General features: G+C 38.1%; 2 protein-coding genes across 2 annotated transcripts; one reads left to right on the top strand and one right to left on the bottom strand.

The window, feature by feature from the left end:
- Positions 1-277: 277 nt before the first annotated feature.
- Positions 278-21,064, bottom strand: PIGF (phosphatidylinositol glycan anchor biosynthesis class F; the record flags this gene model as incomplete). Its single annotated transcript, XM_081998364.1, has 5 exons — positions 278-391; positions 12,070-12,178; positions 18,053-18,169; positions 19,109-19,200; positions 20,837-21,064. 5 exons carry the CDS (start codon positions 21,062-21,064, stop codon positions 278-280), a joined length of 660 nt encoding a protein of 219 aa, XP_081854490.1.
- Positions 21,065-21,688: 624 nt separating this feature from the next.
- Positions 21,689-25,980, top strand: CRIPT (CXXC repeat containing interactor of PDZ3 domain; the record flags this gene model as incomplete). The annotated part of the gene is made up of 5 exons (XM_081997966.1): positions 21,689-21,704; positions 21,890-21,955; positions 22,352-22,406; positions 23,077-23,180; positions 25,916-25,980. 5 exons carry the CDS (start codon positions 21,689-21,691, stop codon positions 25,978-25,980), a joined length of 306 nt encoding a protein of 101 aa, XP_081854092.1.
- Positions 25,981-27,805: the final 1,825 nt, after the last annotated feature.

The following is a 27,805-nucleotide window of genomic DNA, read 5'->3' as shown; positions in this document are numbered from 1 at the left end:
AAGCCACCACATCTGTTACAAATATTTTATTCAGACTGGAAGGTACAATCTCTCAGGGTTACATAGTCTAGAGGAAGCAAAAACTGCACCATGTTGAAACAGCATCTGTGTGATTTTATTGAGTGGAGATGCTTGGCCTGAAATACTCTAAATGAATTTGGATAGTCTTCTGCTTTGACTATACATGTGTGTATGTATATATCTTTAAAACCCCACAACTTTTGCACAGTCTGTATAGAATCTGCACAAAGAAATACCTTGTCTCTCTTTGCTCCAGTTATCTGCTTTTGTATGTAAGCTGCTTCCGGTTCCAGTGTATCCACAGAGGTGCAATAACCAGACCAGCCATATAGCCAAAGGTAGCTCCGAGGGAACAGGAAATGGGCCATACCTGAGGGGAGAACGCAAGGTAAAAGCAGACAATGAGGAAAACGTGTTTTTTTGTACTTCGTGAGCACAAATTCTCAGTGTAATCTTGGTACTGAAAGACGGTACAGTCTTACTCTAAAGCTTGACATGCTTTCCTAAAAATGCCAAAAGTGTAACAGTCATCTTCATGAACACTAAATGCTGTTGTACAGTTTTTAATTAATATGCATTAAAATGTAACCAGGCTTCTGGCTATTGCAGATTTTAGTTTGATATTCCCAAAACTATGTGAAAAACTTACAAGTCTTTATATCCCCTGAAGCGTTCAGCTAACCTAATTTCCTGTTCTGCTGCACACATTTGGAAACCCACAGATTTCTTGGCAATTTCTCCTTCCAATCTCTCATGGCATTCTGAAACTTTAGGTGTGTATAAAGGAACTAATATTCAAATAAGGCCAGAGACTGAGATGGAGGGAAGGTTTTTCTTTCTTTTGGTCTTGAAAAGTAGGCAAAGGGATTAATTTCCCTCTGGCTAGCGGCAGGAAGGGAACATAGATTTGCAAACTGACTGACCATCTTGCACCCAGTTCAGGAAATGTAGTAAGCCAGTTAGCGAGAGCTTTAATTATAAGCTCCATTTCCTAGTATTAAGAACAGGGAACTGACTCAAGACAGCTGACTCACTTTTACAAACCATCTAGTACTGAGGCAAAGAAGTAATGGGATTCACCCCCCGCTCCTCCCCCTCTCTTTTTTAAATTGGTATTGATTTGCAGGGAGGAGGGGCCAACCCAAAACTTCACCAGTCTGTCCTCAGATGTAGCTTGTATTACCAGTCAACTACATACTGCATTTGATGAAAGTCTCAACTAAGTTGGTAATTAAAAATATTTATTGTAGAATAAACTGAATTCCCATCCCTCTTCAAAGTTCTCCTTTGCATGTTTTTTTTTTCAAGGACAATTTTGCACTTCCTGCTGTACAGTGCATGTTCCTGAAGCAAGTACAGACTGCACTCTCCTATTTTTTTAATTTTTAAATTAAGGGTGGTATTTCCACCTTCTACAGCACTTGAGACTGAGAAATGCACTAGACATTAAAGAAACTATACACATCTCAGCGTCCAGCCTTCTTTTCTACTTCATTTTGACTTTCAGGTCGTGATTATCAAATGAACTTACTCTTAATGGTACTGCTTCCTCCTTTCATTCATTTTCCTAGCTCTGATTCTTCTCTTTACTTCATTATCACTTGGATAAATGTATTTATTCACATCCCTTGATCATGAGAATTTTAACTAGGCATAAGAGTAACGTATTTTGTTCTCTGCTGTTTCATCTTCACATTCCTTAGCATTTGCAGTTTTATAGATTATTTGGAGGTCTTAAGGAGTGTAGCAAAGATGACTACAAACAAGGTGCCTTAGGTACTCTTTATTGACCTTTTTTCATTCTTCCATTTCCAGACATTCTGTCTCTGCTACTTGTTTTTGTTGCTGAGTATTTTGGCTGTTGCCTCTCAAACCAAAGACTTCCTTGTTTTCATTCATTTAACAGTGGTATTGTAGATCTTCTATAAAAAGCCTTGAGATGCTTTGGCATGGTAAGATATTATGTATATTTAAAAATCACAGGAGTTTGTGGCCTTGTCTTAACTTATGCTTCAGGTGGATCTTTTCAACTTTTGAATGAAATGTAATCAAGTTATTTCTGGCATTTTGCAGGCTATTACACATGCCTGAAGGACAAAACAATAAAAAAGTCCCTGCAACCCCAGCTGCTCACTCAGTAACATTCAGTTGGAACAGGAGTTGTACTTTCTTACCCATTGATGAAGTCAAATACCACTCTAATATCCACAAAATTATGGACAGAGGCTACATAACTCAGTGGTCTATTGCATCAAACTCTCTCAGTGATCAACAATCCTTCATTAAATTTTACCTACATTAGGTGAATTTGTAGTTGCCTATTTGCTTTTCAGAAGTATAGGTAAATGTTGGACTCAGAATTTTTCATGTTCCCTTAACTAGAGAGACAATATCTCTGATGACCCATTGACCCTGTACCTTTTTGGTATTTTGTGTATAGTGGGCAATTGTTGGTATGATTAAAAGGATCTATGATGATTGTTGTAGCTTCTTTTACCTGACTGAACTGCAACTCTGAATGTGGTGGTTTTTTTTTTTAATAGTTATGTAACTTTTACTATTAATTATGCCTTCCAAAACATTCGATTTCTGCTTTGCTTTTTAAAATTCAGTGTTACCTCACAGAAGTTTCAGGCTGCCTCACTTAACACATGACTCTCTGACCTCTGAAATCTAACCCTCACCAGTGGCAGCTGGCTAAGACAGGGGGCAAAAGGAAGGAGCCATACAACACTCCATCTCACTCACTAGGAGCGAGATAAAGGAAATACCACCTCATCCCTTCTAGTGGCATAGGACAGAAGGGTACTAGGCCAGGTACTCATTCTTATTATGCTGGTCAGATGGCCCAACATAGTTCTGAAGGCTGTTTGGCCTTTTGAAAACTCCCTAAGCACAGGTGTTAAAAGCCTGGACTTAAGAGCACTGCTGTCCTTACGCTATTTTCTCTAGCCTTCAAGGCAGGGCAAAAATCCCCTAACAAACAGGCAATGGTACTAGTTCTGCAGCTTTTAGTCTGACTCTGGCTTGTAAGCCAGATGCAACCACGTGTATATCTAAAGCAGCAAGTTATCAAAGAAAGATTAGGATGTGGCTCTTAAGCACATCAGCTGCACTGAAATAACAGCCCTTGCATATACATTTTTCTCCATCTATGAGAGTGTGTTGCTTTATTTTGCATTAGCTGCTGGCCTCGTCCAGTCTCTTTCAGATGGACCTTTTGAAATGAATTTGACTTGCTTGATTGGCCTGCTTTTGCCCTGTCTTTCATATTATCTCTTAAACTTGGTTTAGCTTCCCTGACGCAGTACAAACTGCCTCTAAGTGATAAAAATCTAAGCAGCTAATATCCATCTGCCTGTTCTCCACTGGGGTTTTTTAAAGTATGCAAGTTGTAATACACCCTTCTCATCCCCTGAGAACTGTTCAGGTCAGTTCCTTCTACTTTATGCTCCCTTGTGCCATGAGTAAGTTGACATATCCTCCCCCAGTACTGATGTCATGTCTAGGCTGTGTCAGCAGCAGGGGAATAAGATGTTAGGGGCAACATCTCCTAACTGTACTTTTTTTGAGGGGGAAGAATGTTGATCTGGAAAGAAGAGTGTGGGGAGCTCAGGAGACAGGACAGAACATTCTTCAGGAAACTGTCATGAAATGCCTTGTATGTCCCAGCGGCTGGGAAGCATTAGCTGCCATCCTCACAGCCCAATACAAGAACAGTTAGTTTACACATCAAACACATGCGGAAAAGGGCAATCGTAACAACGTGTATATGATTCCTAGGAATCTGAACAGCAGCTTGGCAAAAAACAAATCTCCACCTACATGCTCAACAAGCACAAAAATTGCATTTTAAGGGACAGATCATGAGCCAGTGGTTAATGCAAAATGATCCTGACTTCTGCTATTTGTTTAAATGTTCTTTTTGCCTTTTCTTTTCATCTGGCAGCAGTGATAGAACGGAGATTTCTTTAGGCTAGCTAAATAGACACTGCAGAACTGCAAGGTTTCTATTACATACTAGAAGTAATTTTAAGAATAAGGACTTAAAATAGGAAGTGCCAACCTTTCAGGACACAAATGAGCTAGTTTCCTGGACACTCTTTAAAACACTCTTTAAAACTGATGTGAGAATGCTTAGCATATTACATGGAAAGGAAAGCATGTTGCAGGATCCCAGCAAGGTATCTAGCCCTGCTGTACTATGTACGTAGCTAGTTAAATCAGAATTCTGACTGCATGACAGTGTTGTCATCTGTTACAAGCCTGTAACTTGTATCCCATGCAATGGGAATTACATAGACATTGATAAGGACATAAAGGCCAGATTCTTATAAGCCAGAGCACCAACATTCTAATAATGTTTTTAAAGATACTATAAAGTAAGCAGCTGACTGATGGAACTTTAATTATACAAATACAGTGGGGCAATCTACTGTACTTACTTCCCCCCTCTCCCCCCTTTTTTAAGTAAACTGGTCCCATTCTTTCTAGGAGTGTTTTTCTTGATTTTTTTGTATGCCGACTATTTAAAAGGATCCATTTCTGACTGTCAATTAGAAAGCTATGTAGTAATTTTTGTTTGATTTTAAAACTGAATAAATGAGCACAATTACTTTCCCTCCCTGTTTCTAACACGCCTTAAATACCTGATTGTTTAGTCTGTACTGTCTTAAAAATTTCAGTACATGCCTTTAATCTATTTTCATTGCATGCACATGTTAACTAGAAGTGTCTTATCACATTGTACCGAATGTGTGTGTTGACAAGCACATGCCAAGGAGAAGAAAGTGTGAGGTTTTTTTCAGGCTGGCATTTGTAACCAGAAGATGGTTTTGTGGATTTGTGTTCTAAAGCTATAGCAAGCATAACTGCTTTTGATCTCACCATTACGGTTTACATTAAGAAAGTGTATCATTAAATAGTGATAATCCCACTAAAGTGGAACAAGCTTCTACCTCTGTTTAAAAAAAACTCTCAAACACTGGATATTATCCCTTCTACTCACATAAAGCAACTTTCTTTACAACAAAGCTTTCACAGTAGGTAGTAGATCCAAAAGCAAACAGAAGAATGAAACTCTCTGAGCTGTGTTAAGAATAACAAAGTAGTGGGAAAGTTTATAGTCCATTTCAGCTTACTCCTGTAACCACCAAGAACTGTACCCCAGATGCTCCAGATTATTTTTCCAGTTACAAATGCCTGAAGGTATCTAGGCTAATATTTAAGGTCACATTGGCTAAAGTACACAGCAGTCATTGAACTCATTTGCATTACATCAGCACTACCTGTTACGTTTGCTGTATCCAGTATGAAGTGGGAATACATCAATTTCACTTTTACCTAATGATATGAAAACACTGTAGACAGCATATTCTTTCAAAGTCACTTTTTATCATTAGTAACAGGTACTTAGATCAAAATTATGCTACAAGGAAAACAGACAGATGGGTGGGCATGCACACAGTAAACCCAGGGACATGTTTTAAAAGTCTGGTATCAAAACATGCAATAAACCCAGGAACTTTACAATTTCCAAAATTCAGTAGTTGTCAGTGAATGAATGGGATGTCTGGAATACTAGTTCCGCTGCATATAAAGCATGCTGATAAGGTTTTGATCTTTAATTTTACCATCTTATTCTGCAACTAAATTACCTCAGGCTGAAGAAAGAAAGGGTCTGTCACAATGTGTCTAGTAACATAAATGACCCCCTTCTTTTTCAGTGGTGGTGTGCTTTAAGGTGCCACTTTGCAGATGACACATGAAGTTATCACATGCGGTTATTAAAAGTACACCATCAACTTGAAATAGGCAATCTGAAAAAATTGAGCAAGAGTTACAAAGGAAATTACTTTTTATTTCTTTGCTAGAGCAGTCCTAACTAACCATAACCCTTGCATATCCACTGTGCATTAGAGGCCTAGAAGCAACTAGAGATGGATGTACAACTCTCTAAACCTTTTGAACATTATCTAGAGTAGCCTTATTTAAATGATCACAATTAAGTGTTGCAAACTATTTTACAAATTGTTTAAACAGCAATCTCAAAACATTGGCAAAATTATTCTACCAGTCTGACACTTGTAAAAAAGTGAAACGTGTCTTGCAGGGTAAGTCTTGAAAAGTTTGGGGTTTTTGTTGTTGTTGTTTTGGTTTGTTTTGTTGTTTCGGGTTTTTTTTGGTGTTTTTTTTTTTTTTTTTTTAAATACAGAAGTGTAACTACTGTAGGGACTACCTTGCATTCCTGTAAGGCAATCTTTAACTTTGTCTAAGATAGGCTTAATTTTGCAGACCTATAACCAGGAACAACCATAGAATTGGCCTCCCTGACTAACTGTTTTGCATAGTTACAAAATAAATTTTTCTGAAAACTAGCAGAGGGGCAATAGGCATGGCCAAATTATGTTAAAAAGTTCCTTTAGGAACAACAGAATAATGAAAAACAATGAGTCATCAAGATACCAACTGACTTTCAGCAATACATTTTATACTTCTAACAGAAATGCTTTATATATATATATCATTTTCATTCTGAAACATTATTCAGATCAAGAATGTAATTTTATTTCCAAAACAATATTCTGTTCCTATTAAGTAATATATACTTAGTGTAAAAGTTGTTGTATGCTTAAAAAAAAAAAAAAATCGCATTTTACATTATTATTTTTAAATGTAGACAGGCCCACTAGTCTGAATGTCCCCTGTATGCAATATTTTTCAAACATAAACATGGAAAATAAAGTGAAGATTTTCTGAGACATCTGTATTTATCTTGGTTTTGTTGCATGTCACAAGAGGTATGTGTAAAGAACCAATATGTTTTCTTTGGTTTATGAGTAACTCGGGATGAAGTAGCATTTTGGTTTTAGCCATTAGCACATGCATTGGAACTCCTGATGATGAATTTAATACCAGGTTTACTCCACAGAAGTCTGAAGTACTTTCAGGTAAAAACAAATTCTAGTGAAAGATATACCAGACATATTGACATCTGATTTTCTGATCAGGTAAGATACAGGTAATGGTACTACCAACTTCTCAGCTTCTACTAATATATCTCAACAATGATGTAAAGGGATGACTACCATGTAATTTTTCAGTTCTTCTATTAAGATTGCAGGAAAAGATGCTAAGTCCCAACACAGACAGCTAAGGACTGGGAAAGAGATCAGCAAAGAATGAACCTAATGTTGCCCTCAATTGCTTTTTCTTCTAAGGCCACAAAGCAGCAACAAAGTGAGGTCAGAAGAACTGCCGTTATGTATCAGTGTAGCAATTCAGCCAACAGGTGCCATACAGAAAAGTGCAGGCAGCTTTATTCAATACTCTACTGGAATTCCAACATCCTCAGTACTCTCTCTCTCTTTAACCTCTTGTTTGCTTCAGGTGAGTGACTACAGGCCATTTTTATTTGAAGCCATTTCTATGAATAAAACTGCCACTTCACAGAAGTGGCTTCACCTACTCCACACTCTGAACTGGACTACAGTCAATTTAAAAGTAGACTGCAGACACTCTGAAACTGTCTACAGTAAAGTGTAGACACTAGACATGATAAAGTGGTAAATCCTGATCAAGTGGAAAAATACACCAATTTAAGACACAGTGCTTAACTTTTTGTGTGAACCTCAGGTTATATTAGGTTGTTCTAACAGAGCTAAATCAATACCAGTAGCATTTTTCATTCCAAACTCATAGTGCATTTCTGCACCTGCTGAATGTCAGATGTTTTTGCTAACTTTTGACATTTCAGGGCTACAGAGCACAAAGGCAGCAGCAGCAACCCTTCAGTTTGCTTTATCACGTGGTATTTCTCAACTACTATTGACCTATCCAATCCTTGTAGTACCAATTTTGCCTTGTCTGCAACACTCCCTAAGTGATGAATTGTCCGAAGCTAAAGGTACAACAAATGCAGCTGCGTTTCCATAAGGCATTGTTCTACCACAAACACTAATCATAACCAATAGAGACACCAGAACGAGATTTTGCAACAAGCAGGCTTAAATGCTTTAACACTGCTCTCTACAATGATAGTATCACTTTAGTCGTGTAGCTATAATAAGATTTAAAACACATTTTCTGTTCTAGAGCAGAACCATTTCCACTACAGATTAAAAAAAAAATTAACAACAAAAGTCTAAAATATGAAAAGGAAAACAATCACTAATGAAACCTGCTCTTATCGCAAAAGCCAGTCTTGAGTCCAAGGACTAAGCTATTCCATTAGAGTCCCATTTTGGATCTGAGAAGGGTAAATCCAAAATTGTAATCCTTAAGCTCTCTGCTTTTAGGCTAATACGAGAAACGGATGATGTGAAAAGCATGACCACTTAATACTTTATTCATGCAGTTGCCTAGAAATAATTTGGTTTTGACTGGATTACTTGTAAGCCTACGTTAAGATCTACATGATTTTTTTCAGACATTGCTTGGGACTTGATCTGTAGGTGTTCCTGTAAGCATACCAGCTGGATTAGGTTCTATACTGACAGTCCATGTCTTTTTTTTTTTTTTTTAATTAAAGAACCTTTTCCCGCAACTGTGTTATGTACAGGTATTTTTATGTTCAGTGAGTGGTTAGGTCAATCACTCAGGAGACAGGCAATCTGCACTAAAGATTTTCTTCCCAAACTAAGCAGATCTGCAACAACAGCAGAATCCTTTATGAGGGCCATTCTTCTTTGCCTTGCCTTAGGCTGAAGACAACACAGAAAGCACCTCTCCTCTTTCATTGCTACAGTGAAAGAATCTGCTACGAGTTTCTGTAATCACCTGACATCAGATAGGAAAAGAAATACTCTTGCAAAAAGGGGTTTTGTTGCTAGTGCCCAGTGAACTTGTGAAGAACAACAGAAATGTCTCATGGCTGTAAAGATTTCTGAGACAGCAGTGCAGAGCTACTATGTGCAACTCAATACCTATGTTGTTGAATCCATACTACTCAGTGGGGATAGAAAGACAAGATTAAATCAACTGTTGTGTGAAGTTCAGTGTCTCCAGAGAACCTCATTCATACATAGCTGGCTGAACTGGAAGCAGTGCTTCCTGGGCAACTATTGAAAATGCCTAGCCAGGATGCTTTTTTTGTCTCTTCTTCTATGCCTTGGTGACCAATATTTAAGAGATCGCCTTCACAAAATGATTAAATTATCAATAGGTGATTGCAAACTTCTGAGAGGTGTGAAGAGGATCTCTAACAAGCTACTTTAAAGATGTTCATTTCTGCCTTGAAGATTTGTTAACCATTTTGGTGCCTCACTGTGTTGCTTTGCTGAGATAATTTGACTTTAAAAACTACATTACATTTTAAAAAGAGCTTCTTTCATCTCCTCTTATACAGCAGATCTTAAACAATTAGCACTTAAAACTGTAGTTTTCAAAGACCATTGAAGTGGCAGCCTGCAGGACTGATAAGCAAACTTCCCTACGGCTGGTCTTGAATTCCTCATGTGATCATTAAAGTAATGATGAAGCAGCTCAGACCCAAAATGGAAAGGAAGATTTCTTTCCCCACCCCCCTACTTTAAACACTACAAGGTAAAAAGTGGAAAAGTGGGGATGGGGTAAAATGAAGGGAACTCAAGGGAAAGAACACAGCAGCAAAAGCTCTGGATCTAGGCACAGGAAAATTGCTTTGATGCAGGAATTAATAGTCAGAAACTCCCCTGCCAACTCTGGTAGCAAGAGTATGTCAGAAATGAGGGTGGAGACGGTGATGGAAAAGTGAAATGCAGACATACAGTTTCTGCTGCTGTCTGAATTCTCTGGGGAGCATTCACGCCCAGAAACAGCTAGTGACAAGTTATGGTATTTGAGGTTTTTGCAGATGCTTTGCTCTTCAGAGGAGTCAGATAATCTCTTTTTAGATGTCTAAGTATAGATTATAGAGCTTAACTTTCATCAGTCATGTTTGGCTCTTATTGACTTGGAAGAGTTTTCAAACGGAAAAAGCTGTCAGACCATTACCAAACTTGTCTCCTACTATGGGAAGATGGGGGAATGGACAAATAAAGTAAAAAATTAACTGTACCTAAAGTATCTGTCTTAATCTATTAGTGTCTTTGTTTTGTTAATTGGAGCCTATTGACTTAATAATTGTTTTCCTTATATCATCGGTGCATGAGGTGAAATTTTTATACGCAGCATATTAGCAAAGTCTGAGATTTTGTGCATGTGTGCACACGCATGTATCTGCATCTGCCTAAAAGAGGCAGAGTAGTCACGTGGGTGAGATTCATTTTTCTAAACATAGGAGTCCGGTGCCATTTCAGGTATCCTACTATTCTGTCCAGCCTCCCACTACTGCTGCAAAAGGCAATAGGTCTCCTTTAATCCTGTGCCATATCCAGCAGTCCCACAGGAGCTTCTTGGATGCATCAGATGGCACTCAGTACTACATTTAGGTTACTGAGTATCATCCAAAATACATGTATGTGGACTTACTCTAATCCTAAATACTGACCAATGTTTTCTGCAATTATTATTCATGCACACAACTGTTTTGATCCCAGAGGACCAAGTTCTATACCAGGAAATGCAACCCTTAAGAGTAGCTCACGCCAAGCAAAGAGGAGAGAGAGACCATTTTGGATTTTTTTTTACAAACGTGAACAAAGCATGAAAATAGGCAACATGCCATTATATGCTATATAAATGCAAGTTTTCATTAACACTTCTAGACTGATCCAAAGCACAAATGACACACTGAAGACACTTTGACAAATCTTCACTGCAAGCATAGGAATAAAATAAAACCTGACAGATGTGACATGCCATTTTAAAATCCTAGCTGAGCAAGAAAAAAGTGCTTGCCTCTCATTGGCACAGGAAAGTGAATGAGTCTTCACAAGAAGGTAAAAGATTGCATTTCAATGAATCCCTTGATTTTTGGGTGAAGTTGATGGACATCAACAATTAACTAGTGCCAACACATACCTATGTCAGATCGACAGTGAAACATCTTGCAAGAGTAAAACCAAGTGATTTTTAGGGAAGAAAAGAAAATTTTTTACTTTAAGTATTAACCTACTCCTCTACTATAATTTCTGAAATAGAAATTTTTTATATCTCATTACATGGGTGCAAAGAAAGGCTGGTGGCATGAAAGCAGGCTGTTAGCTACTTACAGAAGACACATTTCCATTGCAGCATAAGCTGCAATGTTGCTACAATATCAGAGAGAGAAGTATATCGCTTGTTACACCAATTTCTGAAAGAAACCTTTGAAACCATCTGCGTAAGAACAGGCCTGGTAGATACTACTCAGCTGAGAGTGTATGAGTTTGGTGACCTGAGGAAAGAAAATATCCACCAAGGACATTCAGGAAAAAGTGCTACTAGTGTCATCACTTTTTGGCAGTTGCACACTTCAGTTATATTTAATGGAATCATTTCTCCATGCCAACAAAAATGTGAAGAAAACAGCAGAGAGATTTTCATTTATAAAGACACAATCTGCAATGCCAGCCTCACATTTCTGACTGTGCAATTACAAAGCTAATGCTTGCTTTCCTTTGAAATCAGAAAGTAAGTTTTCAGTACAGTGCTTTGGCCACACCGTTTCCACAAATCAATCCAAATCCATTTAAAATGCATTCTGTTAAGTGCTTTTATGGAAAATAGAGGGAAACTAAAACACTAGGAAAGCATCTTTCCTTCCCTACCCATAAACAATAAAAGATAGGAAATTGAAGGCAGACAAACTTGGAGCCATCTTCATCATTTCACATTTCTCCTCCCGCTTGTCTAGCTTCTTCATACCAAAAGCCTTACAGCTTTAGTTCATGATAAAATTGCATGCAACAGACACTCATAAATCTGTAATGAAGAACCTATTAAAGAGGGAGGTAATAATTCTGCTTTTTACATCCTTACACTGTAAGCACAGATGCTTCCAATTACTTTTTAAATGTTTGGCATAACCTGTAGGAACAGCTTATGAGTAATTCCAATATACCTGTACAGTTTCAGAGCAATTTTGTGTAGCATGCATATTCAGAAAATTAGTATTTTTGTATTGGTGATAAAGGTGTAGATACTAACCTGCCAAGGCCGATCCCAATCAAGAGGAATAGGAAATGCTCCAAACCAAGCTCCTAGTATACTGCACATGGTAGTAATCTGTAGACTGCTTTCCCAGATGGACATAGCTCTGTAAAAACAGCGTGTGACCAAGATTTCAACAGCAGTAGAAATGACCGTGTCAGAATATTAGATCTGATTTCTCCCAAGATTTTTGAGACTATAAACAGATATAAAAATCAAAATATTTGATAAATAGTATGCAGGTTTCTCCTAACAATACAAATTATACTTAAAATGTAAGTTCCATATTTCAGCTGTAATCACAATCTTTCTATACCACGCATTCAGGAATTTTTTTTTCCCATGACATGTTTACTGCAAAAGCTAATTTATTTTACCTGGAAATACTTCTATTGAGCTTGAAACACTGTTTAATTAAGCAAGTTAAAATATCGCAACAATACTGTGTGCAGTGCAGGGAAAAGCAGATATGAAAGGGTAGCATGGGATCGTACAGGGAAGTTCAAGTACAGTCAAAGTACTCTATGGTGGAGTCATCTTATTATTTGATCACTATGACAGTTTGATATTTAAAATAGAAGTTCATTATGTGAATATTCTAAAGCAAATTTCCATCAACTCAAAAGAAATAATACAAATAAATGTAACCTGCATGTTGCAGCCCTTCAACATTGCATCTAAGTTCAAGTACACTGGCTGCAGGATAAATTTATTGCATGCTAAAGAATTCTTGAATTGCCAGTTATAACAGATGTTAATGTTCTCAGTTTATAGGGAGTTTATAGCTTCCACCACTACTGACTTCAGAAGTTTTGGAAAAGTTGGGTTTCCGTTTCATAGATAAGCACTTTTTGTCCATCATCAGTTTACCAGGCGATTGCTTTGCTTTTCTCAAGCCATGAACATTTGAGCACTTGGTACCAATTAAGAAACAAGAACAGAATTTCAAAACAGAGTAGGGCACAGTTCTGAGACGGGAGAACTGGGTTTCAATCCCTGCTCCAATCTTAACATTTGCTGTATCTTAAATTATAAACACAAACCTAGCTTTAGCAGACGGAAAAAAATGATGGGCATTTTTATGGGTAGTAGACTAGCTGGATAGTAAACTCCAACTTCACGTATGCCGTTTAGGTTGCAGACATGAAAGCTTTAACCCTAAACCTTGTTTTGAAGAGCCTGAAATTTCTGACTTCAATTCTGAGTACACATAACTCACTGCTGCATCAGATACTGACCAAATGGCTCACAAGTGTAAGGCAAACATTTTTTTATTGTTTGCAAAATAAAGGTCATATAGATTATAATATTTACAGTGCAACATTGACACTTTGAGCAGAAACAGGAACTGTTTCTTCTACAGCCTTAAAGCAGTGAAAGTGCCAGCAGAATATACTGAGGACTGACTGAGGTGCATTTATAGCCCACAAGACATCATGTCTGGTAACTCTACACATACTGCTACACCATATGGAGATATCGGATTGAGTCCAAAAGCAAAACAACAGAATTAGCAAGGCACAGTGCCCAAGTGAAGAACAGCCATTGGTAGACTGGCAACCATTTCAGCTACTAATTCAACCACTCTGTAGCATGGACACTGGCTGCCCAAATACAAACTGACTTGTCCTCCAATATCATCCTGCAGGAACACCGCTTTGATTATTCTCTTTTCTGCATAGAACATCACCTATTGGAATTTTTGCAGATATTATCTAACCTATTAACCCATCACACCATTTGCATGAAGCTAACCACTGCAGTAACATTTATAGACTTTGCTTTTTATAGGTTTCTTTATTTTTTTTTAACTGTGAATAAACTATAACTAAAACCATTCTGCAGACAAAACTAGTGATATGTAAGATACATGATCATTAGTGGCATAAAGGCCTTTTAGAGCCTAAAGTAATTATTTAACCCCTTTAAATAACAGAATACATTAAGTGCTGTTTTAAATAACATTTGAATTAGGAGGTTACTTAACATAAAAGAAGTAACTAAGACAGCTCCTGGATAGACACGATCTGGAATACCCCTCTGTGGCAGGACTGAAATACAAAGCAGCACACCACTTTGATGATGCCCACCTTTACGAAGGACATTTCCATACTCTTAGAGTATGCAGTTCACAACCAACTGATGAAGTAGGCAAAATGAAAACTGGAAGGAGCCCTAAAGTTACGGTTTTACAGTATTTTTGAGAAGCTCCAAATAAAATCTATTTCCTACCCAGGTGACATAATTGCTATTATACCAGAAAATTTAACACAGTTACTCAGGTTGGTGATTTGAAATGAATAGTCTCCAAACAGAGCAACAAAAATCAGCAAGTGAAAGCTGATTTCTTAAAGGCTTTTATGCAGGAGGCTATTTCAGCCAACAGTTACTGAAAAGCATTTAAAGAATAGTCACCTGCTTCCATTAGTGCCAATAACACTTTCTGTAGCTCTTTATTTCCCTCTATCTGCTTACAGCAGCGCATGATAGCATATGATCAGCATCATGACATTGGTCACAACACTAGATGTCAGAATATGGAGTCCAGAGATAGCTGGCATGGGCCTGCCACTTTCCCAAATGTAGTTAGTGAGAAGAGCCCTATTTACAGCTTATCTACTTAGAACTGAAGTTTTTATGATATAGCTTATTTTTCCTCACACATTCTATGCACACATAGACTATAAATATGTGGGTAAGAACATATTGTTCCAATTTCTTAAAATAAAGTAATTAAAAAGAAAATCTACTTGGTTGATCAAATCGATATTTCCAATTCAAAACTGTGCTCAGTTTGAAAACATGGAGCACGTGCAATTTTCTATCTGAGATACAACTGTGTTTCATGCAATTGTTTCATGTGTACAAAAAAAAACCCCCAACCAAATACCTCCACTCCACCCTGCCAACAACCCAAACATTAGAATACAAAAAATAAACCCACAGTGTCACAGGTTACAAGTTATCATGAGACAGCACATATAATCTACCTCCTAGAGGCATGGGCACTTAAAGACTGATCTGGTAGTAACCTTATTAGAAGTGGTTTTACTAGCAGTGCCTGCACTTCCAAGTGGAAACAGAGAAAGCTAAGCATCTCCGCAGAAAAAATAAGCACTTTGCAAGCTTATCCACAAAATATTTAAGTCAGACTGACTCAGTTGTAGCGTAGTTATCATGATGGAATAGATTACATACAAGTTACTTGAATGTAACTTTTATCAATAGTCCTATGACAAGATGTTAAGCACATAGTATTTTCATACTAGACCACCTAAAACATAGCAGAAAGCTGTCCGGAGCAGTAGATAGGTAATTAATATCTGTTACCTATTTACACTTGATGTATCAAGATACACTTTCTTTTAGTAGATGTCTCTTTCTGCCTTTCTGCAGAGACAACAGCACAAGCACGTTTTGATCTCATAAATATTCACACACAGAATCACATAGAATCACTAAGGATGGAAAAGACCTTTAAGAACATCAAGTCCAACCGTCAACCCAACACCACCATGCCCACTAAACCATGTCCCGAAGTGCCATATCTACACGTTTTTTGAACGCTTCCAGTGATGGCGACTCCACCACTTCCCTGAGCAGCCTATTCCAATGATTGACCACGCTCTCAGTAAAGAAATTTTTCCTAATATCCAATCTAAACCTCCCCTGCTGCAACTTGAGGCCATTTCCTCTCATTCTGCCGCTAGTTACTTGGGAGAAGAGACCAACACCCATGTCGCCACAACCCCCTTTCAGGTAGTTGTAGAGAGCGATAAGGTCTTCCCTCAGCCTCCTCTTCTCCAGACTGAACAACCCCAGTTCCCTCAGCCGCTCCTCGTCAGAGTTGTGCTCTAGACCCCTAACCAGCTTCGTTGCCCTTCTCTGGACACACTCCAGCAACTCAAATGTCCTCTGGTAGTGAAGGGCCCAAAACTGAACACAGTATTTGAGGTGTGCCCTCACCAGTGCTGAGTACAGGGGCACGATCACTCCCCTACTCCTGCTGGCCACACTATTTCTGATACTGTTGGCCGCCTTAGCCACCTGGGCACACTGCTGGCTCAGGTTCGGCCGGCTGTCAACCAGCACCCCCAGGTCCTTTTCTGCCGGGCAGCTTTCGAGCCACTCTTCCCCAAGCACAGGAAAGTAAGAGTAACAAAAACAAATGCCAGTGGTTACTTAAGTGTAAATTGTATTCAGGTATTTTTAAAACAAATTCCTTTTCATACTAAGCTACACTCTTAATCAGATTTTCCAGCTTGCTGTCCCAGTGCAATTCAATTCGCTAAACTCTTCTTTTAAGGCAAACAGTTGTGCTGATCTTGCCTAACCATCCTTTTCCTCCATTCAGCCAGTCCCACCTCTTCCACATGGTTAAATTAGAGACAACCTTTTAACACATCACACCTACACTCTGCTCATGCCTAAGTGCAAGACATTCCAACTCATTCAAGAGGTCAAATGAAAAAACACAGGAATTATTTTTAAAAGAGCAGCTTGCTACAATCCATTAAAACAACTGGTACAATATTTCTTTGTAGTCTATTTTCATTCAAAGGCTAGTCTAAATAAACATCATTATTAAATGGACATTTCATTCAGATAACATCACATGGCTCACTACTAAGAAATAGGTACAAGTTGTCACAGCAAAAATGTCAAAAAGTTTTAAGACAGCTCTGTTTTCTGTGCAATAACAGCGCTGAAATAACATTAAGATCTAGGCTAGGAAAGAAAGAAATTGACAGGCATTCAAAATCTAACCTGGCACAAAGACAGACTGTTGTCAAACATCTGTTACTTGAACTATTATTTCCAGTTGCAAAACTGCCAAAGATGACTACCTGAATCAGCCATGATTTGTTTTGGCTAAACAACTCCATGCTTTTTTTAAAGTCTTGCAATGTGTCATTTCTATTACTCTATTCAACCCTTCCACTGAAAATAAAAAAACAAGCATAGTTAACTTGAATAAGGATTCAAGATATTTTTCAGCAAGCTGAGAACTGATATAAACCCAAAGTCAATACCTGAAACTACTATGAAAAGTCTACTTTTGTCCTCCTCTGCAGAAGTTTAAAACAAAAGTAACTCCACAGGTCAGCAGTATTATACAACTTTTTACTTTCTTTTGAGATGAGACTTCACCTTTATGAACTATTAAAAGGGGATGAATGTTAACATCTTATTATTAAACCTCAAGCGTATGTGGGGCTTCTTTGTATTACAGTGTCCCAGTCTTTCAAAAACCCTTTTATTCATTGAGTGAAGAAAGGCAGAAGAGAGAGAATACTTCTGAAATATACATTATCCTTGATAGATGCTAATGTCATGGCTGTCACTGAGGTGAAAATGATGTAAAAAGGCTCATTTTACTTTAAACATACTCTTGAAAAAATTAATGCTTGAAAACTCTTGACACTGAAAACAGCTTGCATTGAAATTTGAAAAACAGCATAGGTAAAGATTACATACTTAAGACCACAGTAAATTATATATAATTTTTGCCATTATATTCAAGATAAAAATACTGTTAAAATAGTGTTTGTTTTGGCTTGTTATTCCTACTTTAAAAGCTGTGTGTATAAAGGTATTATTGGATCATGTGTTGAAGTTTTCCTTTACAGGTCAGTCTTAGGTCTCCTCTTTATTTGATAACCATCATACTGGACTACACAATGGTTTCACACCAGTAAAATGCGTGTTTGCAACTTTACTTCCTTTAAACACATACAAAGTGAGATTTAGTGTCTGGACAACAAAACTGAAAAGTCAGTTTTCTGAATCAATGTGTTCAAAATAAAAAATAATTTTTTCTGTCAGAAGAGCTTTCATAAGCTTGTAATTACAAATATGAAAAACACCCATAATTCTGGAATTTTTCCTTTCTTTACAAAAAATTCCATAATATATTGTTTACATCAATTCTGTCCATTTCTTTTGTGGGTAAAATCAGAAAGTTTAAAGTAGAACTTACCCATTTTTACTAAATACCCGTATCCATGCTTGTATGTTTGGTCCCAGTATACACAAGCATTGTAAAGTAGTAAAGGTAGACAGGAGAACTGCAAACAAAAACGTCTCAGTCACTGACCTACAAAGAAGGAATATTATAAAATAAATAAATAAATAATAAAATAAAATAATAATATAAAATATTATAAAATAAAGAAGGAATGTTATTAAAAAGTGAGGTAGTTACCAATTTTCTAAGAGTTCCAAGATTTAGGGGAAAAAAAACCACGCCTCTAGGTCAACTTGTGAAAGCATGCATGCTTTCTTAAACCTCATGTAGAAGAATAAAATATTTTCTTCTTACTCTTAGTAAAGACAGATGGAAAGAATTCTGGTATCTGTTTGTTATTTCAACAAAGACTGAAATGCAGTAATTATTTTAAATGCCCGATACCTGTAATATTTTAAAAAACACAGGAGTACCTCATATAGAACATTAGTTCTGAATTGAAGTACACTTGGATATTTACTTCATTATTCCATTTATTTTTCTAGTTTGAGGTTGTGGAAGCAACCATGAAACCAAACTACATGATGCCATTGTTAGGCAGTAACTTAATATCCCTCTCAGCAATCAGGCTGCTTCATGCCCCTCTCTTTTTTTTTTTTTTCAATAATTCCTAAAAATTAACACACTAATATCAAAAGGATCAAAGATATGCAAAATGTGTGTTTTAGAACCTTATGGGGAAAAAGACTAAATGAAACATGGAAAAATGTTTGTACTCATATGTTTAACAAATTTGTAAGTAAAAGGAGTTGTTTGTAACTGTCTTGAACAACACATCTCCAAATATACAGAAACTGTACGGGCAAGTTTCTAAAAAAACTAAAAAACACAAACCCCAAAACCAACAAAAAGACCCCCCAAAACCAAAACAACCACCCTTCTTCCCGCAGCCAGAAGCTTCTCCTTTAACTTCCAATGTACCAGGAAATACACACGTACTTATACCAATATCTGCAAGGAGGACTGCCCCTTAAAACATTTAGGGAAAGATAGGGTCTTCTGACTTACTCTATCAGGGGTGCTCCATAAAGAACAATAATCGCATGAAATAGTATGCAAGACATGAAAAAGTATATACAGCATTTTAGAAATCTGGATATCTAAAAAAGAGCAATAAAATATCAGAATAATGTTTCAAGAGAAGATAGAACATAAGTAACATGCATAGTCTGTATCTTATCACTAACATTGTACTCTACCTATTTCTTTAATTTTAACTACAGCACAGTATGGTAACAGCATATTTCAACACAGTTTTACCTATGTTTAATGCTTTAGATAATTAATTAAAAATGATCACACTCCATCTAAAATTTTTTCACGCACCCTATTATAATAAGGTAAGCATACAAAAAATATAATTGGAAATGACAAGATAAACAGAGATAATTTTATTGGCTAGTTTTACATTTCTGTTTTACATTTGAGTGTTATGTCCGTTCATTAAAAGGCATCTTTCACACAAAGTGAAAAAATATTTAAAAGCAAGAAAATATGTAAGGAGGGGGGCAGGGGGAAGACATTCAGAATCAAATGTAATAGTTAAAATTACATGAAATAAAAACCACTACATTTTGAACTTGGCATCTTAAATTCTAAGTCCATTTGAGAAATGTCCATGACTTTCTATAAATCTGCAAAACATTTAATTTTCTACGAATTCAAACAACAGTTTCTGGGTACTCACTATATCATACAGAAGCATAGCCACTTGATAAACAGTTCTGGTTAGGTCTGATCAGGTCACCAATGGAAATCCGTGATTTCACTTGAACACTTTTTTTGACATTTATTCCTTATGCTAGGCTGGGATGAAATCTCACCTAGAACACGAAGCCTCCTTCATTTTTACATCACAGATGGTTAAAAATACTTGTTTTCCATAATGATTTTGTGCATTTCATATCCCCCTCAGTCAGCAAAACTAGACAGCTTTGCATACAAAGCCACAGCTTTCAGGGATGCCTGGTTAAATGTTTGAGAATCACAACATAAGAGCACTAAATCTTGTCAGACTCGGCAAGCTGGGAGTGCAAAACTATCCAGCTGACTTCAAAATGCCAGTGTATTCCCCCACTCCTGAACAAGTTGTGCGCTGCTCCAAATTTGTTCTGTTCAAACATATTTCATTGGGATTTAGTGCTCCCATTACAAACTGTAACTACAGAAATTTCTCCCAGGTTTAGATTCCTCTGCGTGCAAACTCCATCATTCAAGGGAAATGTAGCCATTTTAATACTTTTCCACATTAATTTTTACAAATATATCAACTTTGTTTAAATTGTAACGAGTTAGTTTCTCTTTTATGTCTCAGATTCTAAAAACTATTTCTCTTCCTATAAAGTTACTAGAAAATTATAAATACACGTGTGAAACGTGTTTCTTCATAACGCCAAAGGTCAGGCCTGGACTTTGAAATTAGTTCTACACCCATTCAATTTTGCTCATTTTTGCCACCATGACGAACAGCTGGGACTACAGACAACAATACATTGACAAGAAAAGAGAAAAGCACAGAATTGCTCACCTGAACAGGTTATTTACAGGTAGAGAAAGTTTAACATCACAAAAATATTGGAGAACTTATTTCAAAGGGTGCTACACTCAGCTCATTCATGGAAAACAAGAATTCACCACCAGAACTTGTCATCTTCTTTCCTTCTCATTTGATTATTTAAGTGAAAGAATTTGCTTTGCCTCTATTGTCTGGTAGCAACTTAATAATAAAACTCTTACCTTGTGAGCAAGTGAACTTCTCTTAGGGGTCAGATTTGGTTTAAGGCCTAAGTGCAAGATTATACTAAGGGTACTAACAAAAACAGAACAAACACACAGCCACGTGAGGTGTGTTCCCAAAACTGTGAATCCGTCCCAGAAGAAAGCCGGAACAACTGCTGTCAGAATAACTGAAAAAACACGGAGGAGGTTGGCAGCGAAGAGCCTCCTTATTTCCGCTTCTTTCATTGTCTTCCCTATTAAGCAGCCACCTGCAAGACAGAAAGTCGCACCCCGTTGCTGAAGGGCAGCGGAGGCGCTACAGGATCAGATTTTTCCTAGCCACAATACACAAAGTAGCACTCTGAGCTTAGTCTGGGGCTGAAAATCATTATTCTGGGGCAGAAGAATGTCATTCGTTTAAAAATCAATCCCCGGCCCACGGCCACAGCAGCGCTGCGCTAAGAGAGCTGAGCGCTCGCACCGAGCAGGCAACCGGCCCCACACCGGCACCCCTCACGCCACCGAGCGCGCTTCCTGGCAGAGGGAACCGCCTCAGCCCCTTCCGCACCCAGGCCTTCCCAGCCGCCCGGGCCGGGCTCCTCCTCACCGCTCCCTCTACAGCCAGGGACAGCGCCGGGGCGGCCTCCTGACAGGCCTCGCGCCGCGGCACCTGTCCCAGGCCGGGCGGGAGAGCGCTGCCGGGGTAGGGGAGGTGGGTGTGTGGCGGTGTGTATGAGCGGTCGGCCCGCCTCTTACCGCAGCGCTGCCGCCGTGCGCGCGCTGGGCCACCCGGCAACGGAAACCGGCGGCACCGGTGCGTCAGTTCCGGGGCGGGCCCGGAAGCGGCTGTTTGTTGTGGTGGGGTCCGCCATGGTGTGCGAGAAGTGTGAGTGTCGGCCGTCCGAGGGTCCCCTGCGCTCTGTCCTCGGGCTTCCTGGGCTGTACAGGGCGGGCTGTCGGTGGCGGTTTCGGGAGCGTCTGCGTGTGAGCTGACGTTCTTCCGCGGACAGCGCTTGTTGCGGGCATTAACGCAGTGTGGTTTTAACTTCTTTGTAACGTGTCCTTACGTAGGTGAGAAGAAACTCGGTACGGTAATCACTCCCGATACATGGAAAGATGGCGCGAGAAACACTACAGGTAACCTTGGGGATGTTTAACGCTTGTTTTTCAGGTATCTTAAAGCCAGTTGGGCACCTGACGTATCTTACGACCTAAGGCTAAATTTTGTAGTAGCTAATCAGGGTAATTTTCAACTGCTGTAGCTTTCTTTCTGTGCTAATTTAATGCATTGGAAGCTTATTTACCCTGAGCTTTTTCAGTATTGAGCTTGTCTGTTTTTTTTCTCCTTGTATGGAACGACAACACACAGAGCACAGCATAAGGTATTCTACTGTGCCATGCTTTAATGCTGTGTTATGTGTTTTACCTCTTTCTGGCTTCATTTGCAGATCTGTAAAAGCTGCACACCAAGCTTTTTTTAAGTATGCTTGGAACTGGGAAATTTATTGCTTTGTGGCTTTATTCTTTTTATAGAAAGTGGTGGCCGCAAGTTAAATGAAAACAAGGCATTGACCTCAAAGAAGGCCAGGTTAGTATTTAATACTGATTTCATCTAAAAAGAGTCAGTTTGCTATAACTGAGGCCTGTTTCCTGCATATCTGGGCCACTGTTCAAAACTTGTCCAAAATGTAATAATATTTTTTAAACATTGTCGTGGGCATTATGACATTTTATTAGTTGGTGAAAGTGTGCACATACATATCTCGTGGGTGCTTTCTGCTGAATCATAGAGCCTGGGTAACTATTTTACTGCAGTTCTCACTGAAATTGCAAAGGCTTGATGCTTTTGTTAGGAGAGGAGCTGGGAAGGCTTATTTTCCATGCTAAGATTGCCGGTACAGTCTCTTGAGCATTTCCTTAATGTCTGGGGGGCATTCTATTATGCAGGGGGGCAAGGAACTGCTGGAAGGTGTTTAAGTTCAAAGTAGTCTAGTATCTTAATGAAAAAATAACATTTTTAGTTCTCCTTTTGTTAAGTTTGTGTTCCTAATGGAAGAACTCTCTCTTAATGGGGGAAAATGAGAGCTTTTCTATAGACTTTCTGCAGCCTATTAGAAATTATCTTTGTATGTCTCTTTCTAAATCACAGGTTTTGCTGGAGATTCTGTCTGTGCCCTCTGGCTTAGACTTTGTAGGATGAGGCAGAGGAATTTCTTTATTTCAAGGTGTATAAATAAAATATTTTTCCTTTTTCTCAGGTTTGATCCTTACGGAAAGAACAAATTTGCAATATGTCGGATTTGTAAGAGTTCTGTCCATCAGCCAGGGTCTCACTATTGTCAAGGATGTGCCTATAAAAAAGGTGAGTTTCACTGAGTACCGAATTACCTCAGTTTGGTTTGAAATTGGAGAACAAGCGGAACTTTTGTTTCACCTTACAAAGAGAAGACTAAGATGAGATTTAATTGCTATCTTTAACTGCTAATAGCAAGGTGTAGAGAAGATGGAGTTAGACTGTTCTGAGCAGTTTTCACTGTGAGGGTGGTTAAATACTGTAATCACCCACAGAGTTTGTGAAATCTGTACAGGAGGTTTTCAGAGCTTGAGTTTAAAAGCCCTGAGCCAGCCTCATCCAAGTTGGCTTGTGTTTTGAGTGGGGCAGGTCTAGAGACTGCTGAAGATCCTTTCCAGCTGAAATCGTTCTATGATTCTGCTTCTTTTAGAATGTTTCTGCTTTCTAAACCAGTAGAACTGGAAGAATAACTGTAAACTTTATCTTGGCAATTGCATAGAAAACTATAATTTAACAAGTTTGACTTTTCATGTTTTTTTAAAAAATATTTTGTAAAACTCAATTGCTTGTTGCAGTCCCTTTTCTGCTCCCTTTTCCCCTCTTCCCTCTTTATTAATAGTTACATCTAAAAATCTAAATGGTGGTCTAAAAAAACCCCCCAAAACCCCAAACCCCAAGAAACAAACAAAACACACAGAAAAAACCCACCAAAAAACCACCAACCCCCCAAAACCATCCACCCACAAAAAACCCCCCACAAAACAACCAAAAATCCAACTTCTGATCTTGGTAAAGCTATAGGCTAGCCTAACAACAGTAGAATACCTGCGGAATAAAAAGCAAAGAGGAAAAAATAAAAAAAAAAAAGGCATTTAAGAAAATACCTCTGAAGGCAAATCATGCTCATGGTTGTCTTACACATTCAGTGGCTTAATATAAGCCATTGAAAGGTTAATTTCTGTAAAAGGGGTCTCTGGTCCAGTAGTGAACACGCTTGATGCATTGTAAGTCAAGCTTGGCTTAAGGTGAAACTGCAAAATGAAAAAGAATATAACCATCATCCCTAGAAAACAACATATTGCACTGTGCACTACATAATATATAAAATCTTTCTGTACTTCGGAGGTATATGTGAATGATTGCACTGAAATTCTGCTTATACCTGGAAGCTTTCTATCTCCCATATTCATAATTAGTCTGCAGTATTGTTAAAAACTGTTCCAAGATTCCTGAGGGGAAGAAAAATCAAGCAAATTTGATGGAGAGCCTTAAGGATATAAAACTTTTACTAGTCTTGTGATTTTGAGTAGGTAAGCAAAAGGGCTCAAACTTGTAATTCCTGGACATGAAAAGCAACATGAACTCAGTTACATTATTAGTACCAAAGAATCCACATAGCACACAGACATGGGGTGAACCAATTGTTAGATGTAGAGCTACAGCTAACCAGTAGTAAGTTTTGTTTATGAAATTACTTTAAGTGTTCTATAAATGTGTACTGTGTCACTGAGTCAGTGGTTTAGCAGCCTGCTGTAGGAGGGCTGCCTTTTCTAGTTGCTAGATGCTTACCAGATGGCTGCCTGAATCCCATATGATAGAACCTTGTTCTCTTTCTTAAACTTAGGGCTTGTTTGGGTGGGCTTCAGGATTTCGTCTTTGTCTGCTTGTGTATCCTTCCAGGTTGAATCTGGTTTCTTCATAAAATTCAGAACTTTAAGTGCTTTAGATTCTAGTTCTATCGAAGATGTGGTTGTGGCATGTTTCTTGAAGTAAATGCAGTCATATGGCTTAGTGCTTCAACTGAAACATATCTCTGAAATTGAGAGGCAATCTAAAGTTAATTACTTCTCTATATAGACCTGAAGTGAACATGTGGACTGGATTTTGCTCTCCGAAGTAAATCACGTGACATGTTCCCTGCTGTTCTCTTTCCTAATGGACTCTTAGATATGTGTCCAGTCACATGATGTCAATATATGAAAGCACACAATTTGGGGAGAGTTAACAGGAATAGTTGCCACTTTATATTTTTTTTTGTCTGCTAATGAATGGTCTTGTAAAATGAGATATGGCCCTACCAGACAGAACACTTAGCACCTTTCTGCATTAGAAGAAGAAGAAAATGTTGAGACAACCCCCGCCTTTGTCAAAATTGTGTACTTTTTGCTGCTCTAGTCTTCTGACTCGCCACTCTTTGGGTTTAGGTCAAAGTCCTCCGAGACATCAGTGGTCATCTTCATTTCAATGTTCAAGTATTCTTGGTGTCCATTGTTTCTCACTTCTACTCTATAAATAGCTTAATTCTATGAAACTGTATGCTTCTCAACTTTCTCAATTGTCTGAAGCTGCCCACCTGTTAATCCTCCATTTAGCAGTCAGTTTGATGACTTTGTTTTCGTAGCCTAGGTACTTTCTGTCAGTCTCAGGCCTCGGTTTGGCTACAGGACTTATAAAGTATAATGATGCACCATTTTTTACCGGTTTGCCTTTCCTGGCTCTCTTCCAGTATTCCAGCAAACTACAGAGGCTTCAGGCAGCGTTATGAATCATAATGCTCTCAAAATAGAGCTTTTTTTTTAAGTTGCAGTATTACATATATGCTGCAAATACTAAATTGTATTAGAAGTCATATTATTACTTCCGAATTTGCAATACCTGGTGAGAAAATACACAGGTAGATTGTCAGCGAGAGCTCATCTAAACAATTTTTTTAAAATGATCTTTACAAAAACATAGCAACTATGTTTTTGAAGAGAAACTTTAATGATCTTGAAATAATTTACACACTTTTTGTGTGCTTATAGGCATCTGCTCAATGTGTGGCAAGAAAGTCTTGGATACGAAGAACTACAAGCAAACTTCTGTCTAATTGTATTGAACTAGTCTTTTTATGAACTTTAACTTCTGCATCTTTGTGGAGTAACTTTTCTCTAAAATAATTTGTGAGTATTACTTTCTGGAAGATAATACATTTACTTGGAATGAGATGAAAGGTAAAGACAGCCTGATTGTTTGCCTAGAAATGTACATAATATTTGATTTTTGTTGTTTTAGCACTTATGTTAACTGATATTTAAAGGTAATGGTTTGCAGCAACCGATAAAGTTCAAAGTGAATGAAAAGATCCTAGTGGATAGGTTGAAACTATGTTATGATGGTAACACAGATTTTGAGATTAACACTTTTATTCTTTTGCTGTATCTTGAGTCTTCTGCTTGTTTGATAGTAATATTTTATAGATGTATAAAATATGAGCTTGTATCTCCTCATTAAAGTAGTATCTTCATTTAGTTCTGTGCTTATCTTATAGGTATTTATAATTACTCTCACCTCAAACTATTACCTCTTCCCCTTTAAGTCCTGTTGTGTTTTGTTTCTGCCTACAGCAGAATTGGTTAAATCACAAATTGTCAAACTATTGAAATCTAGTATGTTACTCTGCCAGTTCTTACCTTGGCAGCAAGACTGATTAGCTATTCCCCTGTCAGCCTCTAAGGAGGCTTTACATATAGCATCTGGCAATAAAATAACAAGCCTCAACTTCTAATGCCAGGTCTCAGTCTCATCATTTCCTAAGTTAGTCTGACTTTTAAATACTTGGTTTGAAACTGGCTCTTGAATTCTGTGATGTAATTGCTTATATACATGTGAAATTTGAAAGATCAAAACAGGCTGCCTTCTTTTCGGCATTGGTTTGGTATAAGACTTGAAGTGAGCCTCTCTGAACATGAGGCTGATTGTGGCTCTACATTTCTTTTGTCCTTTGATTAATTTCTACATACGAAATCAATTTCTGTTATGGAGAGTAATAAGTGTTCACTGTGCATGCCAGGTTAAGGGGAAAGAATGGTAATCTTAATTCATGGTGGGGTTTTAAGTAGACCTATTTAAGTGTTTACTCCTCCCAGCAGTCTCCTCTTGGCAATCTCTTATGCTTCTGCAACTTACTTTCAACTGTAACAGAAAAGCTATCAGTGGGAATTTCCCTATGAATAGATATTCTGGTTTAGTTTTCCTTTTGTTCTCATATCTATTACTGAGACAACTGCATGACTAACAGGGACTGAAAAGTTCTTTCTATGTGTTAGTGGGAGAAAATAAAGAATACTGGGGATATAGTTACTCTCTTTGCTCCTAGCCCCTGCCATGCTGTGGTTGTGCTGTAAGTACCCCTCTAAAAGGGCTTGCCTGGCATTTCCTGTCACCCTTAGCTATTCATTATTGAGCATTTGTCACCAAAGGTTCTTGTTCCAAATGTGTTGACATCCAGCAGTTGCTAAAACGGTAATTCTTTTCAGCATTTTATATCTACTAAGAAGCTTTGTCAGGATAATGGAATGAGCTCAGTTCTCCCCAAAGAAGAGAGGAATGTTGCTGCTTTTCATTTTCAAAGCTTCGCCTACCTTAACAGTTGAATGGAGGTATGTGGATTAACTAGCTGGTGATAGCTGGCAGCCTGCGAAGTTATTTCCACATTGTGGTGGCCACTTGTTTCCAAACACATCAAGGAATTCTAATATTAGTGTACATCGCTGTGGCACATCCTTTGTACAGATGAAAAGAAAATGTCTATAATTGGCTTCATGTTTTGCAGCAAGTGCTTATAGAACGTGTGGTGATTTCAGGTGGCAGATTCTCTGATATTCTCTGAACGCTTCACCCTTTTTGGGTGTGTTCTGTAAGATTGATTTTTT

The sequence above is a fragment of the Phaethon aethereus genome (assembly GCF_964289735.1).
Source record: "Phaethon aethereus genome assembly, chromosome: 3".
NCBI lineage: Eukaryota > Metazoa > Chordata > Aves > Phaethontiformes > Phaethontidae > Phaethon > Phaethon aethereus.
This window is presented reverse-complemented; position numbering and strand designations above follow the sequence as displayed.